At 43.8% G+C, this 18467-nt stretch overlaps 1 protein-coding gene across 6 annotated transcripts in view; it reads left to right on the forward strand.

Annotated features, from left to right (window-relative positions):
• The window catches only part of Pgant5 (polypeptide N-acetylgalactosaminyltransferase 5), a 316819-nt gene extending 304908 nt beyond the window's left edge, over positions 1–11911 (forward strand). For all 6 annotated transcript variants that reach the window (XM_075888159.1, XM_075888168.1, XM_075888164.1 and 3 more), the window contains 4 exons: positions 3936–4116; positions 7677–7816; positions 8737–8970; positions 10012–11911. In XM_075888159.1, the coding sequence (XP_075744274.1) occupies positions 3936–4116; positions 7677–7816; positions 8737–8970; positions 10012–10158 (702 nt within the window). In that variant the 3' untranslated portion in view covers positions 10159–11911. The remainder of the gene's footprint in view (positions 1–3935; positions 4117–7676; positions 7817–8736; positions 8971–10011) is intronic.
• The last annotated feature ends 6556 nt before the right edge of the window (positions 11912–18467 follow it).

Raw genomic sequence — 18467 nt, forward strand, 5'->3', positions numbered from 1 at the left:
ACTGAAAATTCAGAGCTAAGGTAGAATTGCAAATTATATGTGAATTTCAGCACGAAAAGTAGCTTTACTGCAATTCTTTACAGCAATGAAAAAAGGCTGGTCGCACAGCAACACACACTGATATTAAAGGGGCGCTGCAACACTTTCTGAGCATCGTCAGAAAGCGCTATTGATCGGTAGTCGAGACTCTCGAGAACATGTGAACCAAACATTATAGCTTAGCGCACTGCCTTGAATTGACAATAAATTCTCAAGTCAGCTAGAAATTGCTTACTCTTGTCTTGACAAGTGATTCAATAGTGCAAAATGACGCGTCATAAGCCTACGATCCACAGCCACTGGCTGCTTTGAGCATTGAGGGTTCCATAGCTGCCGCAGCTGCTGTGAGGTACTGTGGCGTGCCCGCGCACATCATTGCAATCGCATTGAAAGTAAGCCACTCATTCGAAGAAGAAAAAAAGAGAAGAAAATGCGCTCAAAGTCACGACATGCACTGACAAATAGATATAGCTTCTCGCCCCCTTGTCATCCTCCTCTGCCTATCTTTCAGCATCTCTTTATGGCATTCTTTGGCCAAGCATAGCCCTTGCGCCACTAAAACCCACATATCTTTCCGCACACTCACCTGGTGCGAGAGCAGTTAAGGTATGCAACAAATCCCTGCAACTCTGCTCGCACTTGACCGATTCTAAAAAGCTTTGTGGTGGTCGGTTTGAGGCAATAAGCTCATTTAATGAAGTTGTTCGATGATTACTTAATTGCAAGGGCCTTTTGAAAAACAATGTTGCGTAGGTTGTTACTATGGTGCGGTTGATATGCAGGGTTGGGTTGTATGCAAAAAACTATGGCAGCATTTCTAGACTAGTGAATAAGTGTGGGGTTTAAGATCATAATCAATGAAACTTTGTCACCCAGCCGAAAGAAATATTTGCTGAAAAGAAAAAGAAACAGGCGGTAGCTAGATTAACAACTTACATGTGGCAGATAATTGTTTTAAAGGGTTTGTGTTGTGTAGCAGGTCCATCAATTACAGTCCTTGAACCGCTTTTTTACGTAAACCAAAACAGATACACCACTTGGCAATATTTTCTATATGTACACTACTCATATATTGAATTGCAAAATTTTAGTGCCAAGTAATGCATGTACTTTTGTTTCCAGCATCTACAGTTTGGGTTGTATCGGTGTAGTTTTACTCAAACACTTTCCTCGGGGTCAACGTAATCTTTCACAGCCACATTTACATTAACATGATGCTGTTACAATGCACGAATACTCATGGTAGGCGCTAGACTAAAAAATGATGTTGTATTTCAGTCAGTGGAAGCAGTAACGTACGTACCAAACAGATGCATTCTTCAGCTATACAGTTCAACTGTAGATTGGCCGGGGAATGAGAAAGATATAGGGAGGGCAGTGTCAGAACTGGCGAGGCCATGCTTTTGTGCGCAGAGTGCTTTGATGCACACCGTCAAAGCTTGGGGCATTCATTTATGCATGTTTTTGCATAGCGACGCTTCGGTGATTTCACTTTTAAAACTAGTATACAGTCGAACCCAAGTATATCGAACTCGCCAAAAAACGTTTATTAGTTCGATATATGGCATAATTTGATATAGGCCCAGTATATATTTCAACTCAAAGGCACATAACAAATTAGAAGAAAAGTACTTTATTAATATCGTGGCTCACTTGCGTGCCCTACTGTGGAACAAAATACTCCCGGATTTTTTTCTGTGTCAACCACTTCGCTGCCTGCAACAGCACGCACGCCTCCATGTTGTCCAACGAGTCAGAGCAGCTGAGGCCGCAACCTTCCACATTCAAGCGATAGCGCCGGACCAACGCAAGTGCACTAATCACTTCAGAGGATGTAGGCAATGGGCCATCGTCGATTTCCATATTGCTGTCGCTTTGGCTCGTGGTCGGCACGACGTTTGCAATGTGATCCTCATCCTGTAATTGGCCCATGATAGGGACATCATCGTCCGCACTGACGAACTCGTCGAATGTCGATTCGTCGATAGCACCCGGGAAGTCTGCCAGCTCGTTCCAAACTTCGGCGAAAACACCTGCGGTGTCTTAAGTGCTGTCAGAATTTGGGGTGTCATCACCAGGCATGCGGAATGCCAGCATGCCTAAAGCAGTTCTGGATTGTCTCCTTCTTGACATCTGCCCACGATCTACTCAACATAGAAATAGCTCCGAGCAAGTCGATCTTAAGCTCCCTGCCAACACGAAGGTTCTGCAGCAGCCTCTCCACCAAGCGCTTCCGATAGCCAGCTTTCATTGCGCGTGTAACGCCTTGATCCAGTGGTTGCAGTACAGACGTAGTGTTCGGGAGCAAAAAATGCAGCTCGATGTTGCTGAAGGCCGTACTGCAGTGGTGCGATGAACAATTGTCCACAAGCAGGCACACCTTGCGATTTTTGCCTACCAAATCATCATTCAACGACGATAGCCATCTGCTGAAAAGCTTCCCGGTCATCCATGCTTTTGAGTTTGCTCCTTAGGTAACTGGAAGGGACAGCACATTTCGAAAACACCGCGGTGCCGTGCTTTTCCCGATAACCAGAGTTCGAAGCTTTTTCGATCCATCTAAATTAGCTGCCAACAGCACGGACACACAAGCTTTGTTTGCCTTGCCGCCGCTTGTCTTGTCCCCACGACACGCAAGTGTCTTGTTTGGCAACATTTGCCAAAATAGAGCGATTTCATCCGCATTGAAGATATCTGGGGCTCTATATCTTGCTGCGATATCTCGCCAGTTTTCCTCGAGCCATTTTTCTACGCTGTCCAGGTCTGCCGCTCTGCTTTCACCTGTAACAGCTTTGCCAATGATGTCGTGCCATTCTTTGAACCACTGAAGCTAGCCTGAACAGCCTTGGAAATCATTCCTGCCAAGCGGAAAAGCAAGGTCCTTGGCTTTCTGCTCGATCGTAGCGCCGGACACCGGAATGTTTCGCGACCGAACGTCCACAAACCACTCGTAAACGGTCGCTTCAACATCTACGTACACAGCAGCGCGCACGCGTCGGGCACCTGGCCTTTTGTCTGACTTGGCCCTGATGTCTGCCTTGTTCTTCAGGATAGTACTCAAGGTGCTCCTTGGAATTTTGTATGCGGCAGCGACGTCGGACTTCTTTTCACTGCGCTCGACCCGATAAATGATTTCGAGTTTCGCGGCGAACAGCAAATTTTGCCTCTTTGCGCAAGCCATGATGACAGTGCGACAATACAGCTCACAGAGCACCAACAGGCAACACCACAGACCACGCTGAACCGGCAGCAGCAGGCACACAATCATAAAGAAAGAAAAAATGGCGCTTACTTCTACCGCCTCTGCGCCTCGGAGAAAGCACGACGGCCTCTCATTGGCTGTAAGCGCTTCGAGCGGGCCAGGATCATTTCTTGGAGGGGGGTGTTCGCCCGCCCACATCCGGGTCTAACCAACTTTTTCTAGGTTGGCGCCGCAGTTTTCCCCGCCACCGCAAGGGAAAGCCAACTTGCTGCGGCACTTTTGAGGCACAAGGAGTTTGATATGTCAGTTGTAGTTGCTATTTTCGTTCGATAAAACAGTAAATTTTGCTATATATTCTCAATGTAATCTTACTGTGTTTAGGAATTGTTCGATATACGGGATAATTTGATATAACGAGTTCGATATAGTCAGGCTCGACTGTAAGCGCAGTAAAATTAGATTTTTGTTACGCAGATTTAGTTCTGAAGAGATTGTGGTCTCTGAAGTGTCACAATTTAATGCTCTTTGCTTGTGTAAATTGCTGTGCTGTTCATTCAGCTGGAACTAGTCAGCTTTCTGCTGTTGTCAAGTTGTAACACGACTAGGTTTTTGATGAATTTCAGTGTTTTATTAGGATAAATATCCTTACTTATGAAGGTGAAGTTGCTGACACACATGCCTCCTTCTGTTTCAGATATGGATGTGCGGTGGAGAGCTGGAAATAGTGCCATGCTCACACGTGGGCCACGTCTTCAGAAAATCAACACCGTACTCGTTTCCCGGCGGGACTAGCCGCATCGTCAACCACAACAATGCCCGCCTGGCCGAAGTGTGGCTTGACGAGTGGAAGGACTTTTACTTTGCTATCAACCCAGGTTCGTCTATGAGGCAGACTTCTAGAGCAGTTCTTGATCAGACCACTGTTAACGTGAAGTTCACAGAAGCCTATATATAACCTTGCACTTTTGTCGCCAGGTTAGGCATGTGGTAGGAACCAGGAGTAACAGTGATATGCCAAACGTGCGTGTACACTTGAAATCTAAGGGAGAACAAATTCAACATTCTGCTGACTGCTGTCGAACTCGAGGGATGAAAATAAACACGGTTAAAGTGTGTCGCCGACTTCTCATGAAATCCTGGTCTAAACAATATTGGCCCTTCACTAGCTGTGGCATTATGGGCTGCTGTGATGGCTGTGACATCATTGCGATTCAGGGGCCAATCTTGGCACAGGAAACATTATGAATTCTATTTACTTTAATTTGTACGCAGCAAAATGGCGACTGTCACTTTCAGTCTCTCTTTTACGAAAAAAGTTTTGTTACTTCGGTATTATGGGCTCATAGCTTTGAATTATTGATCAATTTTGTTTGCTATAAGATTGATTGCATGCAAAAAATATCCAACCAGCACTTTTATTTCACCAAAAATTGCAGTATGGTGACTGGATTACGAGAAGCTGAGTGTAGTGCGATAATTTTAATTATTTTAAGCAGTTACAGTGGTGTTGAGGAACAAAGCAATAACAAAAAGCTGTAGCACCTCCTATAAGTAATATAGTTAAGAAGTGTTCTACCACTGATGTTTTACCAATGATAGTTTAGGACTCCAACTATGCCTTCAGCCAGAATCATAAGAAATCACATAGTAGACCTAGTTAGCCCCAAATGGTCTGCGTTTTATGTAGGATTCATGTGGACCGGGTGATGGCCTTCACTGTAGCTCATTTGGTAAGAGCATCTGGCACACAATTCAGAAGTTGCAGGTTCAGTCTCTGCCAGCAGCGTCTTTTTGTCCACTTGACTTTTTTCACATCTGTGTACCTAAAGCAGTACAACTGCATGATGGCCCCGCCGCGGTGGTCTAGTGGCTATGGTACTCGGCTGCTGACCCGCAGGTCGCGGGTTCAAATTCCGGCTGCGGCGGCTGCATTTCCGATGGAGGCGGAAATGTTGTAGGCCCGTGTACTCATATTTGGGTGCACGTTAAAAAACCCCAGGTGGTCAAAATTTCCGGAGCCCTCCACTACGGCGTCTCTCATAATCATATGGTGATTTTGGGACGTTAAACCCCACAAATCTAACAATGCATGATGTCCCACATACACTCTTGTTAACAAAACCTGAAGGGACCAAGGAAGTGTATTTCGTTAAACAAGAGTTTTGTTTGCTGAGATATAAACAAGAGTGTAGAATTCAAGTACAAAACCAGTCATACTAGAGGCAGCTGGATCCACTTAAGCAGCAATTTAATTTTAAGAGAGTTTCGTTTACTGAGAGTCTACAGTACTTTTTTTTGGCATCATTGTCTGCTGGTTTCCATAGAGGTTGTGTAAAACAAAGAAATGAACTCCTAAAATTTCCTTCCTTCATTCATATTTACTAGGCATATGCAAATAGTGAATTATATGTGACTTGGTTGAAAAATTTTTAATCAAGTTCTAATAGTATATATCACACATTATAAAGAAAAATGAGCATATTTGTCATTTCCCAAGCAATATTATTTATATGTGAAGCAAGGCCATGTGCAAATTTCATTCTGTTTGGGTCAAAGGGAAGTGGAAGCAACTGTGATTGGCAGCACGATTTGACTTTCAGTAGAATACAAGTGATAACCTGTAAAATGTGTTACCTTTTAGAATTCACTGTACGTAAAGTGTATGAAATGGTATAACAAGCTTTTAAGCTTTCAAAGAGATGAATCGAGGTGAGGCTAATATGTCCATTTAACGGTCAAGCGGGGCTTCGCGGCATTGTGGATTTTTTTCAGATACTGTATTTACTCGATTCTACCGCGCCCTCGATTGTAACGCGCACCCGGTTTCCACGACGAAAAAAAAAAAAGTAAGACATCGACAGCAAAGCACAAAATTTCTCTCGTTGGCCCGCAAGATCTCACCACTCGGGAAAACGACTCCTTTCGGGAGCGTCTTCCATTTAAATATGAGGTACGAAGGAAGCTTGTGCCTATCTGACGTGCAACGGAGCATTGCCGTCACTCTAGTTTTACCGTGGCCCAATGTCAGCACGCGAACTTGCTCCGCCCACTTCTTCTCGACGGTTGTCGTGCCAGGCATGTCGAAGTAAAGAGGCGTCTGATCGGCATTTCCGATTTGCCCAAGCAGGTAGCCATTGTTGTGCCGCAAGTTTAGGATGAACCTCTGAAAACTGCGAAGCTTTTCATCGTACTCCTCCGGAAACTTTTCGCATATGCTCGTTCGCCTTTGGAGGGAAAAGCCTTTCCTCTTCATAAAGTTAGTTAGCCAGCTGCTTGCTTTAAACTGGCTCCGCATTAGCCCTTTTTCTAAGGCTAACTGCATAGCCTGCACTTGGAGCAGTTCTGTCGTCACGGGCCGCTGTGCCGCTCTTTGCTCAATCATATACTCGCCGAGCAGCTCTTCAATTTGTGGAAACCGACCCTGCTGTGGTTCACTGAAGCCTTTGCGTGAATCTTTGCTGTCGACAATCTTCTGCTTTTGTTTCTGCCGGCCCCGCACGCACGTTTTGGGAACCCTGAACAATTGCGATGCAGCCCGATTTCCGTCCGTTTCGGCACACGTGATGACTTTTTCTTTAAAAGCGGCATCGCGGTGCACTCATCGAGTTTTTGGAGTCGGCCCTTCCGTGCCGTCGATGCTAATGCACTACAAGATGAAGAACTCCTCAGCACACGTACGAAGTGCTGCACATGGGAAACACATAGGCAGAAATGGCCGACGTGCCATGCCGACGCACGTAGGGGGCGGCTATTTTGGAAATGCCGATGGCAATAGAATGACCTATTCATTTTTTTTTTTTCGTACTCGATTCTAACGCGCATGTGATTTATGAACTCGCTTAACCGGAAAAAAGGTGCGCGTTAGATTCGAGTAATTACGGTAGGTGTATTCACTGTATAGCTCTCTTTTACTGCAGTGGAAGCACCTTTACAGGGTGTTTGTATTTGTTCATTATTTTTTAATAGTTTAGGTTTCGTTTGGACCAAATTAAAATACTACTATAATATTCATTTGAATATTTGGACCACTTGAATATTCACACTATAGGCACGTGTGCTCAAATTTGGGTGCACGTTAAAGAACCCCAGGTGGTCGAAATTTCCGGAGCCCTCCACTACAGCGTCTCTCATAATCATATAATGGTCTTGGGGCGTTCTACCTCACATATCAATCAATAAATTGAATATTCACACATACCAATGGGCATCAGCAGGACGTGCAAAAGGGGCAGTTGCCTCTCTCAAGCCTCAACACTACTTGCCCTCACCTAAGCCACACCTGTGGTCTCTCCCTCCCAGAACTACAATGCAACACTGGTTGGCACTCCTCAAGAGAAAATCCTGCCAACGACCATGCACATGCCCAATATTTACATGATGCACGACGAGGTCACAAGCCCGACCCATCATCTCTTGTTTTCTCTTCCGTTTTCAGCGGCCAAAAATGTCGACAAAGGAGACCTTTCGTACCGAAGACAACTCCGAACCAAGCTTAAGTGCAACACTTTCAGGTGGTACTTGGAGAACATTTATCCAGAGTCACACATGCCCCTCGATTACTATCACCTTGGTGAGGTGAGTAGCTGGCTATCAGTAATCACATTTTGCTGTGGTAATTCGTTACCACAGTCTCCAACGAATCAGATAAATGCCTGTTTCGAATGTTTCGGACATACTGTAGCAATGTCCACATTTGTTCAATAGAAATGCTTTGCTGAACTCTCCCAGCCGTAACCTTACAGCGTAGTTTATTGAGCAATACTTATCGCAGATGCCTTTGTTGTATTTGATGCTGTGTGTACTTTGTAAATTGCATGCGCTGATGCTATCATCGGAAACATTTTTGGTGTAGTTTGGGCAAAAGAAGCAGTAACCTTAGCTGAGCCTGCAAAGCTTATTATTCATGGCCTATTAGGTGTTCGACATGCCCATAAATAGATTATGAGCATCATTAAATTACCAAAGGCCAGTATGGGCTTGGATGCACACTGGAACAGATGAACACTCCACAGTCGTTGCCACTATTTGAGATTTAAAATTTTGTTTATTTTCACCACACCTGTTCATTTGTAACAAAGAAAGATGTACATTTATGATGAAGATAGCAGGGTAAAAGCTGAAATATCTGTAGCTTGAGTAGCCTTGCCATTCCCATGGCGCAGTGGCTTTCGCTTGGACAGCTTGCTTCAGTTTATTGATGCATGAACATAAACTTATGAGATAGATCCTTGAATGTGGCATCTATAGTGATAAAACTATCCATGCATTCATGTTTCTGCTCCAGTAAAGAACACCAGTGGCCAAATCAATAACCACACCAATACTGTGACGTGGCCTCACACACACCCTTGTCACAGGGGCATGCATACACTTGAGTTGTGAATCGCCGTATTTTTATGTGAAAATGGTCTCCAGTTAAAAGGCAATGAGACATTGCAGTTTTGCGATCTTTTTTATTTCCCTCGCTCTTTTCCCCAACACCTTGCATGTGCCAGATCAAGCATGCCGATACCTCGGACTGCCTTGACACCTTTGGACGCAAGAGCGGCGAGAATGTGGCCGTGAGCAAGTGCCATGGCATGGGCGGTAACCAGGTGTTTGCCTACACCAAACGGCAGCAGATCATGTCTGACGACAACTGCCTGGACGCCTCTTCTCCCCGGGGTCCTGTCAAGCTCCTGCGCTGCCACGGCATGGGTGGCAACCAGCTCTGGATCTACAATAAAGAGGTACAGTAACAAGGAACTCTGCAGAAATTTGAGAGAAATAGACAGCCCAGGACCAGATCAAATGACCTGCACTTGAACAGCCAGGCTGGGGCACATGGAGCATTGCTCGTACAGCAAAAGCTCAGTAATTTAACAGCTGTTAATTCGTAAAACGAGATAATTTGGATGTGTTTTCTGGTCCCGGCAAGCGCACCTATTGTTCTGTGGCGTCAAACTCTACATTGTCAGCGCAAACCGCACAGTAATGCCGGTAACGTCATTTCGATTTCGGGGGAGCACGTCTCGGGTTAATTTGGAAAGGGAGGTCTCGAGCCGCGGTCAACTTGTGAACGAAGTTGCGAGTGGTGGAGACTGTGGCTTTTGCACTGGTCCTATGCAAACTATGCGCAGGATTCGCGTATTTTTCAGGAGAATGAAAGTGTATCTACATAATAAATAAATGCTTTTCTTATACTTTCAATCCTTGAGAAATTGGTTAATTAGGACATTTTTATCGATCCCTTGTAGTCCAAATAGACACTTTTACTGTATACAGTTATACATCCATTCAATGTAAGCAATGGTTTGACCATAGAGGCATCAGTAATTGCAGCGGAGGCTAAAACTGCTATAGTAAATTGATGACTGTGATGCGAGTTGTAGCCTCCAGGTCTGGAGTAGCACTCCCAGCAGCTGATTCTGTCAGTACATATATCAGACTTGTCCATGAGGCCTGTACCTATTAAAAAAAAAAAAGAAATGCTAACAGTGAGCTCTTGTAGTGCTCATCGTCAGCAACATTGAACCTCGTTTACATCATAAAAGGTGCAGATGAAAAGGACAGATATGCAACGTTGAGTATTCCTTGCCCTGTTTCTTGTGTATCGCACATCATCTTTTTGACATAGAATCTCTCAAAATGTATCGTTTCTTTTCTAGTTCTCTCTTTCGACATTTGCTCTTTGTTGCCTGTTGCTCCACATTTTAATCTTGAATTCTCACCACCTACTTCAACTTTCTAGTGCTTACGCTTGACAAAAAGCTTGTCGTGTCATCCTGCAGGAGCAGTCGTTCAAGCACGTCAACACGGCACGCTGCCTCGACCAACCAGAGGCCAAGGATCCTTCTCTCCCCGTTCTGAGGGAGTGTGACGGCCGGTCTTCGCAGCGGTGGGTCATGCAGGGGAAGTTCAAGTGGCAGGCATCTTAGGTGTCAAGCAGCAGGGCTTTTTCCCTCGTCATGACCAGCCGCAAGCAGCATTCACACAGCACACCGAACAAGCAAGCAAGCGAGCAAGCAGCCCTTCATCTTCTCTTGGATGGGAAGACCAGGAAGTGAGCTTCACGCAGCAGCTGCAGGACTCAGCTGCTGCTACTGCCGCTGGCACCTCTCTGTGGCGAGGAAAACCTCATTGACTGGTGCTCACGTGCCTTTGCTAAACTTGCACAAGAAGTAGTTGCCCAATGTGCGTGCTGTGCGTCTGCTTGCTGCCCTGTGGGTTGCAGTACGTGTCTGCGCCTCGGAAAGGGTTAAAGTGAGAAGACAAAAATGAATGCAAAGATGCACTGTGGAGCGTCGGAAGGTTGCACTGCTATTAGGGGTATACCTTGTGTGTCAAAGCTTTTCTGTAGCACACATTTCTGCATTGTGCTTGGCACGATATGAACTGCTGAATTGTGCGGTACTTCGGAGATGGCGGTTGTACTGAAGTTATTGCTTGCGACCCTCTCTCATTCACTTCACTATGACCGGTTGCTGACTGCAACCATCATCCATGCAAATAACGACGTGCTTATATGTGGCCCAAACAGCAGTTCCTTTTTTTTCCGTTTTCTCTTTCATGGTGTGCATTACTGGTGCATACCGAGCAGTAACATTAGTTGGTGCTCCCAAATTCTTTTCTGTGAATGTTCTTGGAGAATTCAGGCACGTGAATTCCAGCTTGGTTTGTTGCCTCCTGGTACAGGCGAAGGTGGCTTAAGAGCCGGTGTGGGGTAGGTGTACCCTCTTCGCTAGGCTCTTACAGCGCATAAGCTGCCATCGCTTTGTACAACTCCACTTGTGCTGTGATTTGCTTTTTTCAGCAAAGACTGCCTCTCTTCTCGGGACTGGTACATAGCGATTGTGTGATCTGTGGTGCGGATACCAATAGCCACATTCTTTCCGAGACTGCGGTGTGCAACCCTGGAGCAGGGAAGCAATGCGTGGTTTGCGCAGCAGTGTTCCTATTCTTTCCATCTTTTAGTCCTGTTCTTTCACTTTTTGTCATTCCCTCCGACTGCAAACAAGTATGCTGTTCGCTAAGTGCTTGCAGACGTTGCGACTTGAATTCAAACGGGCCAAGTTCATTTTACGTGCATCACTGGGGTTGTGGATGTGTGTGTGTGCGTCTCTACTTTTTTTGTGATCCCCTGGAGGCTGACTTGAATGAGAACACGATATGGTAGTTGCGCACCTTCCCATGCACGGGTGATATTCATTCCAAGCGGGAATCAAGCGAGGATGCAACCAAACATATTGTTAGTGATCACCAGTGCTGCGCCACTGTCGTGGTCAAGTTGCGTGTGTTACAATGTATTGTTACGACAAATCGTGTCACTGTTTTTTCACTATTATTATTATTACCCTTATTTTCTTCTTTCTCATTGTAGGCTCAAGGGTAGTTTCCTGTTATCGATTGCTAAATTGTTGTTGAAACTCCTTTCTGTGTGAATTGGCGGAAACAACGAAGAGTTTGCATTTTATTGTCTTCCAAAATCAGACTGAGGCTTCACTGCGAAGCCTCTGCCACTAGCTGCTCCTGCCTTGTCCCCCTTCCTTGAAGCAAAATTATCTTCCTTTGAGCTGGTGAACTGACCATAAATTCATTAGTTAAGAAGTGTTGCAATACTTGTGAAAGGTGAGTGTGTTATGACAGCTCGGTTCCTAAAATTAAAATTTCAACGGTATGTTTTGACCAGCATTGTGTCTCGTGTATCTTGTTGTAGTTTCGCAACTGTTGGCCAAGGGGAAAATATTGAATAAGTTTTGGCACTAGCTAGGACATGTGCCATATTTTAAATCTAATCATCTAAACAATCTTATAAAACTAGGCAAACATGGCTCTTGGCCCACCCCTTAGAGTGGGCATGTGCAACTGGCTTCTAGGCTCCACACTACTAAAACTACCCATTTAGGCACAATCTCTTACACAAATTTTATAATTCAGCATGTCAACAAAAGTAAAAAGACCTGTCAACCTTGTATATCACTTGAGGCTGCACTGGTTTTAATAATTGCAGCATATTTCAAAAGCACCCTCATGAAGTTCTACTTCCAGGGTTAGAATCTGAAAAATCTACCTCGTAAAGCATATTGTTCAGTACAGTTTGATAAAAAGAAAGCAAAACATGCATGACTATTTTGTATGAGCGTGATGGGTGCATAACTGTTCTATACGAGCACGATGATTAACATCGCCCGGAGCAGATTGTGGCATGGAATCTTGGTTTAAGCACGTGTCAAATGTGTTTACAAGGAAAGCTGTACATTTTTTGTGGGCAGCAGGCAATTTTATATCCAGTAAGAGACCTTCAAAGCTGATGCCAGAAAGGGACAAAAAGGAAAGCAGGAAGGTTAAGTTTGCCATTGAACCTGGTTTGCTACCCTCCCGCAATGGGGGAACGGGAAGTGCACAGAACAACAAGGAAGCAAGTGATGTGTGCACATGCATGCAATCACATTTTTTGTGTAATTTTAGAATGTCAACAGAGTTAGGTTGTATTTAAAAGGCACAGCATTTATGACCGGCAATGCACCTCACAGTCAACAGCATGATCCCGATTTTTTTTTTTTTTTTTTTTTGTGTGTGTGTGTGTGTGTGTGTGTGTGTGTGTGTGTGTGAGAGAGAGAGAGAGAGCGTGAGCGTGAGCACTATGGTCCAGTTTGTCTCTAGTAACCATCAATGTATGTCTTCAAGGACAGGCGGTATGCGAATATGTGTGAATATGCGAGTATAGTATGAGAATGTATATGCGAAATCACGGCATGATGAAAGCGGCCCAACCTCAAGCAATACAGTAAAGTCGCGTGTCGAGAGAGACAAAGGGATATTGAAGCCGCAAAGAAAGATTTAGGGGGTCCAGTTGTGAGTAAGCACATTCTATAGAGAATTCCAATTTTACCATTTACTGGCACAGGTGAATACGTGAAATCGCCATGCTGCATCAGGCCTCTACTAATGGTACAAGCCAAACATGTTCATGTCTAAATGCACGGCTGCTTTTGCCCTTTCACTGCCAATGATAATGCGGTTATGCGGCAAGCACAAAAATTTTGTAACGTATCAGTTTTATAGAGCGTAGTGCTGCCCGTGTCATGCATGATACCATACAATTAGGCAAGGAGGCACAACTACAGCTGTCTTTCACTGACTGCAGGACTGTTCTATTTCGGTAATAAATTCAAAAAATGCCAGACCTGGGCGGAAGGGGCAGCACAGTCACAGTAAAAGCTAGAAGAGAGGCCTTTCAGAGCCTTATATTAACACTCATCGGGTAACTGCTGCAAGCACACTTGCTGGGTACCCACTACGGCATTAATAATAATAATTTCTCGGTAGTAGGCCAGCATTCGCTATGCTATTTTTTGTCATTATTCTGAGAAGCGTTGTATCTGCTATACACTTGAAAGGAATTTTGTGCCAATTGTTAATGCAGTGGTTGAAGACAATGAGGAATTATGCCTGAAGTGGGTAAGTCCTACAGTCAATAGGTGATCAAAAACAAGCTTTTGTAATGGGTTGGAGCATTGGACGACCCACTCGTTACACTATTCGCAATGGGTGATGCCTGGTTGTTTTTTTGCTGTTCTAAAATACTTTATTACTCATATTAACATGATTCCTTTTCTGACATCAGGTCTGCTTAAAGCAAATTTGCAAACAAGTTGCCAACACGGGCGTGGCTCAGTGGTAGAATACTGGGATGGCACGCTGCTGATTAGGGTTCGGGCTCAGCAGAGGCCCAATATATTGAACCCAAGCTGTTATGGTTAAGGTTTGCCATGAGTTGTAATAAGTACAAAATTATTGTCACCTCTTCATTTTTATACTCTTCTGCTTCGCTATACTCTCTTCATTTATTATACTTCATTTATTATACTCTCAATTATACTCTCTTCATTTTTGTCCTCTTCTGCTTCACTCCAAAACCATGTGTGTAGATTTTGCTAGTGTGGGATGCAGTAACTCTAATGCATGAGTGATGCTCAATTCGAGAAAGGGAGAAAGAAAGAAAGAAATTTTTGGTGACATTTTATTGGCATAGAGAGATTTGAATCTGTGTCGACAAAATCCAAAGGCAAGCATCTTAGCAGAATGTGGCATAGCCTTATAGCAAGGGCATAAGCAGAATGTGGCATAGTATTGCAAGGGGGTAGAAAACAAGGGTGAGGAGGAATGAAAGGAGAAGATGAGAGTGAGTAGAGAGAAAGATGGCAAGAAAGAAATAAGCGGAAAGGAAAGAGAAGTTAAAACGTGATAGAACTACAGCCAGAAAGAAAGAAGGGAAAGGGTAGATAAAAAAAACATCAAGAAAAAATAAACATATGCCTAGAGAAAAAGAACTTGAAAGACAGACGCAAGAAAAAGATAAGAAAGCAAGCATAGCCATACATATATTTTAGTGCCACATTCTTTTATAAAATCTTGCATGAGTTCTTTGATAAACAAGATGTTATCTTGTCACGAGATATTCACAATGGGGCTGGTAGGTTCACTAGCTGTTAAACACACTCGACTGTGCACCAGGGTCGCCAAACTAGGGTAGCCATACCAAGTTGTGGGGTATTTTCGGAATTTTTTCGCCAGCGTGGGTTAGTAGGGTGGTGACGTAAGTTGATTTCAACCACAGTGAAAAATATGGAAAATCCACGCGACATATCCGAAGGTTACATTACTGGAGAGATCAGAATCTTAATTTTCGTAATTCCAACATCACAAGCTCAAAAGCTGAAAGATGATACCTCAAACATTTTTGTGCTAGTTTTTTTAAATATTTTTTTTTTACTTTTCGTTGTCTTTCATCGGTTTGTTGCATGGCGGGGCATTTAAATTATACAATGGTGGTCGGCTTCAGTTATTAAGGTCAAAGCTCCAGATGCCTCATTATGTACGAAAAGTGGTGGTTGACATCAATGCGAGTGTTCCTGAAAATTATCATGATATAACAACACCACCTCATGATGTCGCTGTGGCATGACGCATTGCTAAGTTTTTTTATTTCAATATGAAGTCATTGTGACATGAGTGTGGCATCACAATGTGACATCAAATAGTGAAGTCATCAAATTTTATCATCGCACGGTAATAGGTAGGCCGACTCTATAGGCACCCCATACATCTGAGCCTCATAAGGAGTACACTATGTACATCTTGCACTGTGGTGTGCACAGCGTGCTATTTCTAAGTGTAGGGTAAAATGTAGGGTAACAAAAAAGTTGTGCTTTGCAAAGTAGGGTTACTTTGACCTTGACGTGAATACCCCTTGGCGTAGGGTATTTTCCGAAAATTGGTTGGCAACACTGAGTGTGCACCCAAAGTAATGTCGCCTTGTTCCTATTAGGCATCGCCATGACGGCTTGCAATTTCTAGTGTCTTTGTGTAAAAGAGTTTTCACTTCATAGGGGTGAACCTCACACTGCATAAGTAGGGCATTGGCAGGGGGTTGCAAAAAGGGTGCTTGTTTCCTTCAAACAACACAAGCACTTGCATCTAAGCTGCACCAAAAATGCCCCCCCCCCCCCCACCCTCCGCCTTGATGCAAGATTGGTTTGCACCCCAAGACAAAATTTTGCCAATGTCCATGCTGCAGAATGCTATTTGTTTTCAAGGGGCCTGAGCTATGATGAAATAGGCAGCTTCTGTATAACGTCTGGATGTATATATTCATTATCTGGTCTCTGTAATTGTCAAGTTTCGAAGTGGGGAATCTAGTCAATGTGGTGGAATCTATCTATGGTTGAATCTATTGTTGAATCTATCTGTGTTACAGTAACTCAGTCTAACTAAGTTGTAGTTAAGTATCTCTTCATCCTGAAGTCATTGATGTTTACCTTTGGCATTAACAGGATGAAATCTCAGGCTAGGAGTGTAGAGCGAATTCATTGTTGGTTATGTCAATTGTGAGGAAAGAAAATTTTTGCTTTTCACATTGCTTGCAGGAAGTGGCACGTTGCACGACTTGTCGAACGGGGTAGTGACTTCAGAAAAGTGATCATAAGTATCAGTACACTGCAAAATGAGGGTAAATGAAGACAAATTAATTGTGTAGCCGGATGTATAAATAAATGTTATTTCTCTCTCTCTGAATCCCATAGAGTTAATGTATAGGCTGCCTCTATATTAACCCTATGCTGAATCCAGCACTATCTACCTTCTCCCTGACAAGAGGATTTCTAGTGGTACATCACAGTTATGCTGTACAATTATGCTGATAAAGGAATTGGGTCCCAAGTCTAACCAAACACTAAGAGAGGCAGTGAGCAAAACAATTATCGATGGTGAAGTCCCTAATGGATCGAAGCATAGCAGGGTGAGCATGATCTATAAAGAAAAGGGGGACAAAACTGACATAAACAACTATACCGTCCCATCAGTGGTTTACAGGCTGGTGATGCACATTATAAAGGAAAGACTGCAGGCATGGATAGAGGATGAGGATGTGCTAAGGAAACTGTGGAATGGGTTTCGGAAACAAAATAGGTTGGAAGATAATCTGTTCTCGCTGATGCAGTGCATTGAAATAGCAGAAAAGGAACACAGGCCCTTGTGGCTAGCATTTTTGGATATCAAGGGAGCGTGATTGCATGGTCCAAGAGAACTTGGGGGGAATACTGGACACACTAGGTGTGGGAGATGGAGTTGCTAATCTTTCAAAAGATATCTGTAGAAGTAGTAACAAGGTAGTTATAAAATGGGAAAAACAATTAAGTATCCGGCCCACAGAGATAGAACGGGGGCTTAGGCAGAGGTGCCCTCTGTCATCTTTGTTATTCATGATGTACCTACAAGGAGAAAAGGCGAAATTATAGGGGAGTGGACTTGGCTTCATTCTCTCTTTCATCAAACAAGAAATACTCCTTGAACAGGCACTACCAGTGTTGATGTACGCAGATAATGTAGTGTAAATAGCCGACAACAAGGAAGATTTGCAGGGACTCGTATACATCTGCAGTAATGCCGGAGATAAATTAGTTTGGAGATTCACTAAGAAAAAATCAGCTGTCATGATTTTTAATGATAATGAAGATAGCTTAGGATACAGTAGGTCACGCTAGAGGTAACGAATAAATACAAATATCTGGGTGTATGGATGAGCACAGGGGCCGAGTACCTAAGGGAACACAAAAGATACGCAATGACTAAAGGTAACAGGAATGCAGTGGTGATGAAAATAGTGCACTGTGAAATTACATTGCTAGGCATGATGTGAGAGGAATTCGGAAAGGGGTCATGGTTCGGCAATGCGGTCTTGCGCGTGAAATCAGAGGTTCAGGCAAGATTAGAAATTAAGCAACGTAGAATAGGTAGGCTTGCTTTAGGAGCTCACAGGAACACACCAAATCAGGGAGTACAAGGTGATAAGGGATGGGCATCATTCAAGGGCAGGGAAGCTAGCAGCATGATAAATTTTAAGGACCGATTGAGAGAAATGGGGGAGGAACGTTGGGCTAGGAAGGTTTTCAGCTATTTATACATGAGGAATGTCGATACAAAATTGAGGAAGCAAACCACAAAATTGACGGGTAAATACTTAGAAAACAGCAGGGGGCCAAACCAAAAGGAATTCTCGGTTAAAAAGAAGGTGAAGGAAACGAAGACCGACACGTGGAGAATGGGCATGATTAAGAAGTCCGCACTCGAGATCAATCGAACTTTTAAGCAGGACATTGCCAAGGAAATGATCTGTGATAATTCTAGGAATTCTTCTTTATTGTTTGAAACCAGGAAGGGAGTATTTCTGCGAACCAAGACTTATCGGGCCAAATACGAAGTGGCAGACACGGTATGCAGTGCATGTGGAGAGAAGGAGGAAACTGCCGAACACTTGATAATGTTTTGTGAAGGACGTGGAGTTTTTTGAAAGCACTAGGGTTTAGGGACAGGGAGGGCAAGATAGACTTTAAGCGGGTAGAATTAACTAGAAGGAGGTTATCTGATTGGTGGCTAAAGTCAAGGTACGAGTGAAAACTAAACCCTTCACTGCAAAGTACGAATCCTCAACCTCACTATTTAAAGGAAAAAAAAATTTAAATCTAATTTTTGGTTTATTAAGTATTACGGCTTGGTGACGCTAGCCACCACCCGATCTAAAGGGAACAGCCATATCCGTCCATCCATTTATTCAACCCATTCAGCCACCGTAGGCTACTGTGGGAACATTAAAGCTGCAATGCTGGAAGCCTGCTCTTCAATCTGACCCACATTTTAATGTCCAGCAAAGCGCATGTGAGCGTAGCTATTTTATTGACAGCGGGAC

This window comes from Rhipicephalus microplus, chromosome 1 (assembly GCF_043290135.1).
Source record: "Rhipicephalus microplus isolate Deutch F79 chromosome 1, USDA_Rmic, whole genome shotgun sequence".
NCBI lineage: Eukaryota > Metazoa > Arthropoda > Arachnida > Ixodida > Ixodidae > Rhipicephalus > Rhipicephalus microplus.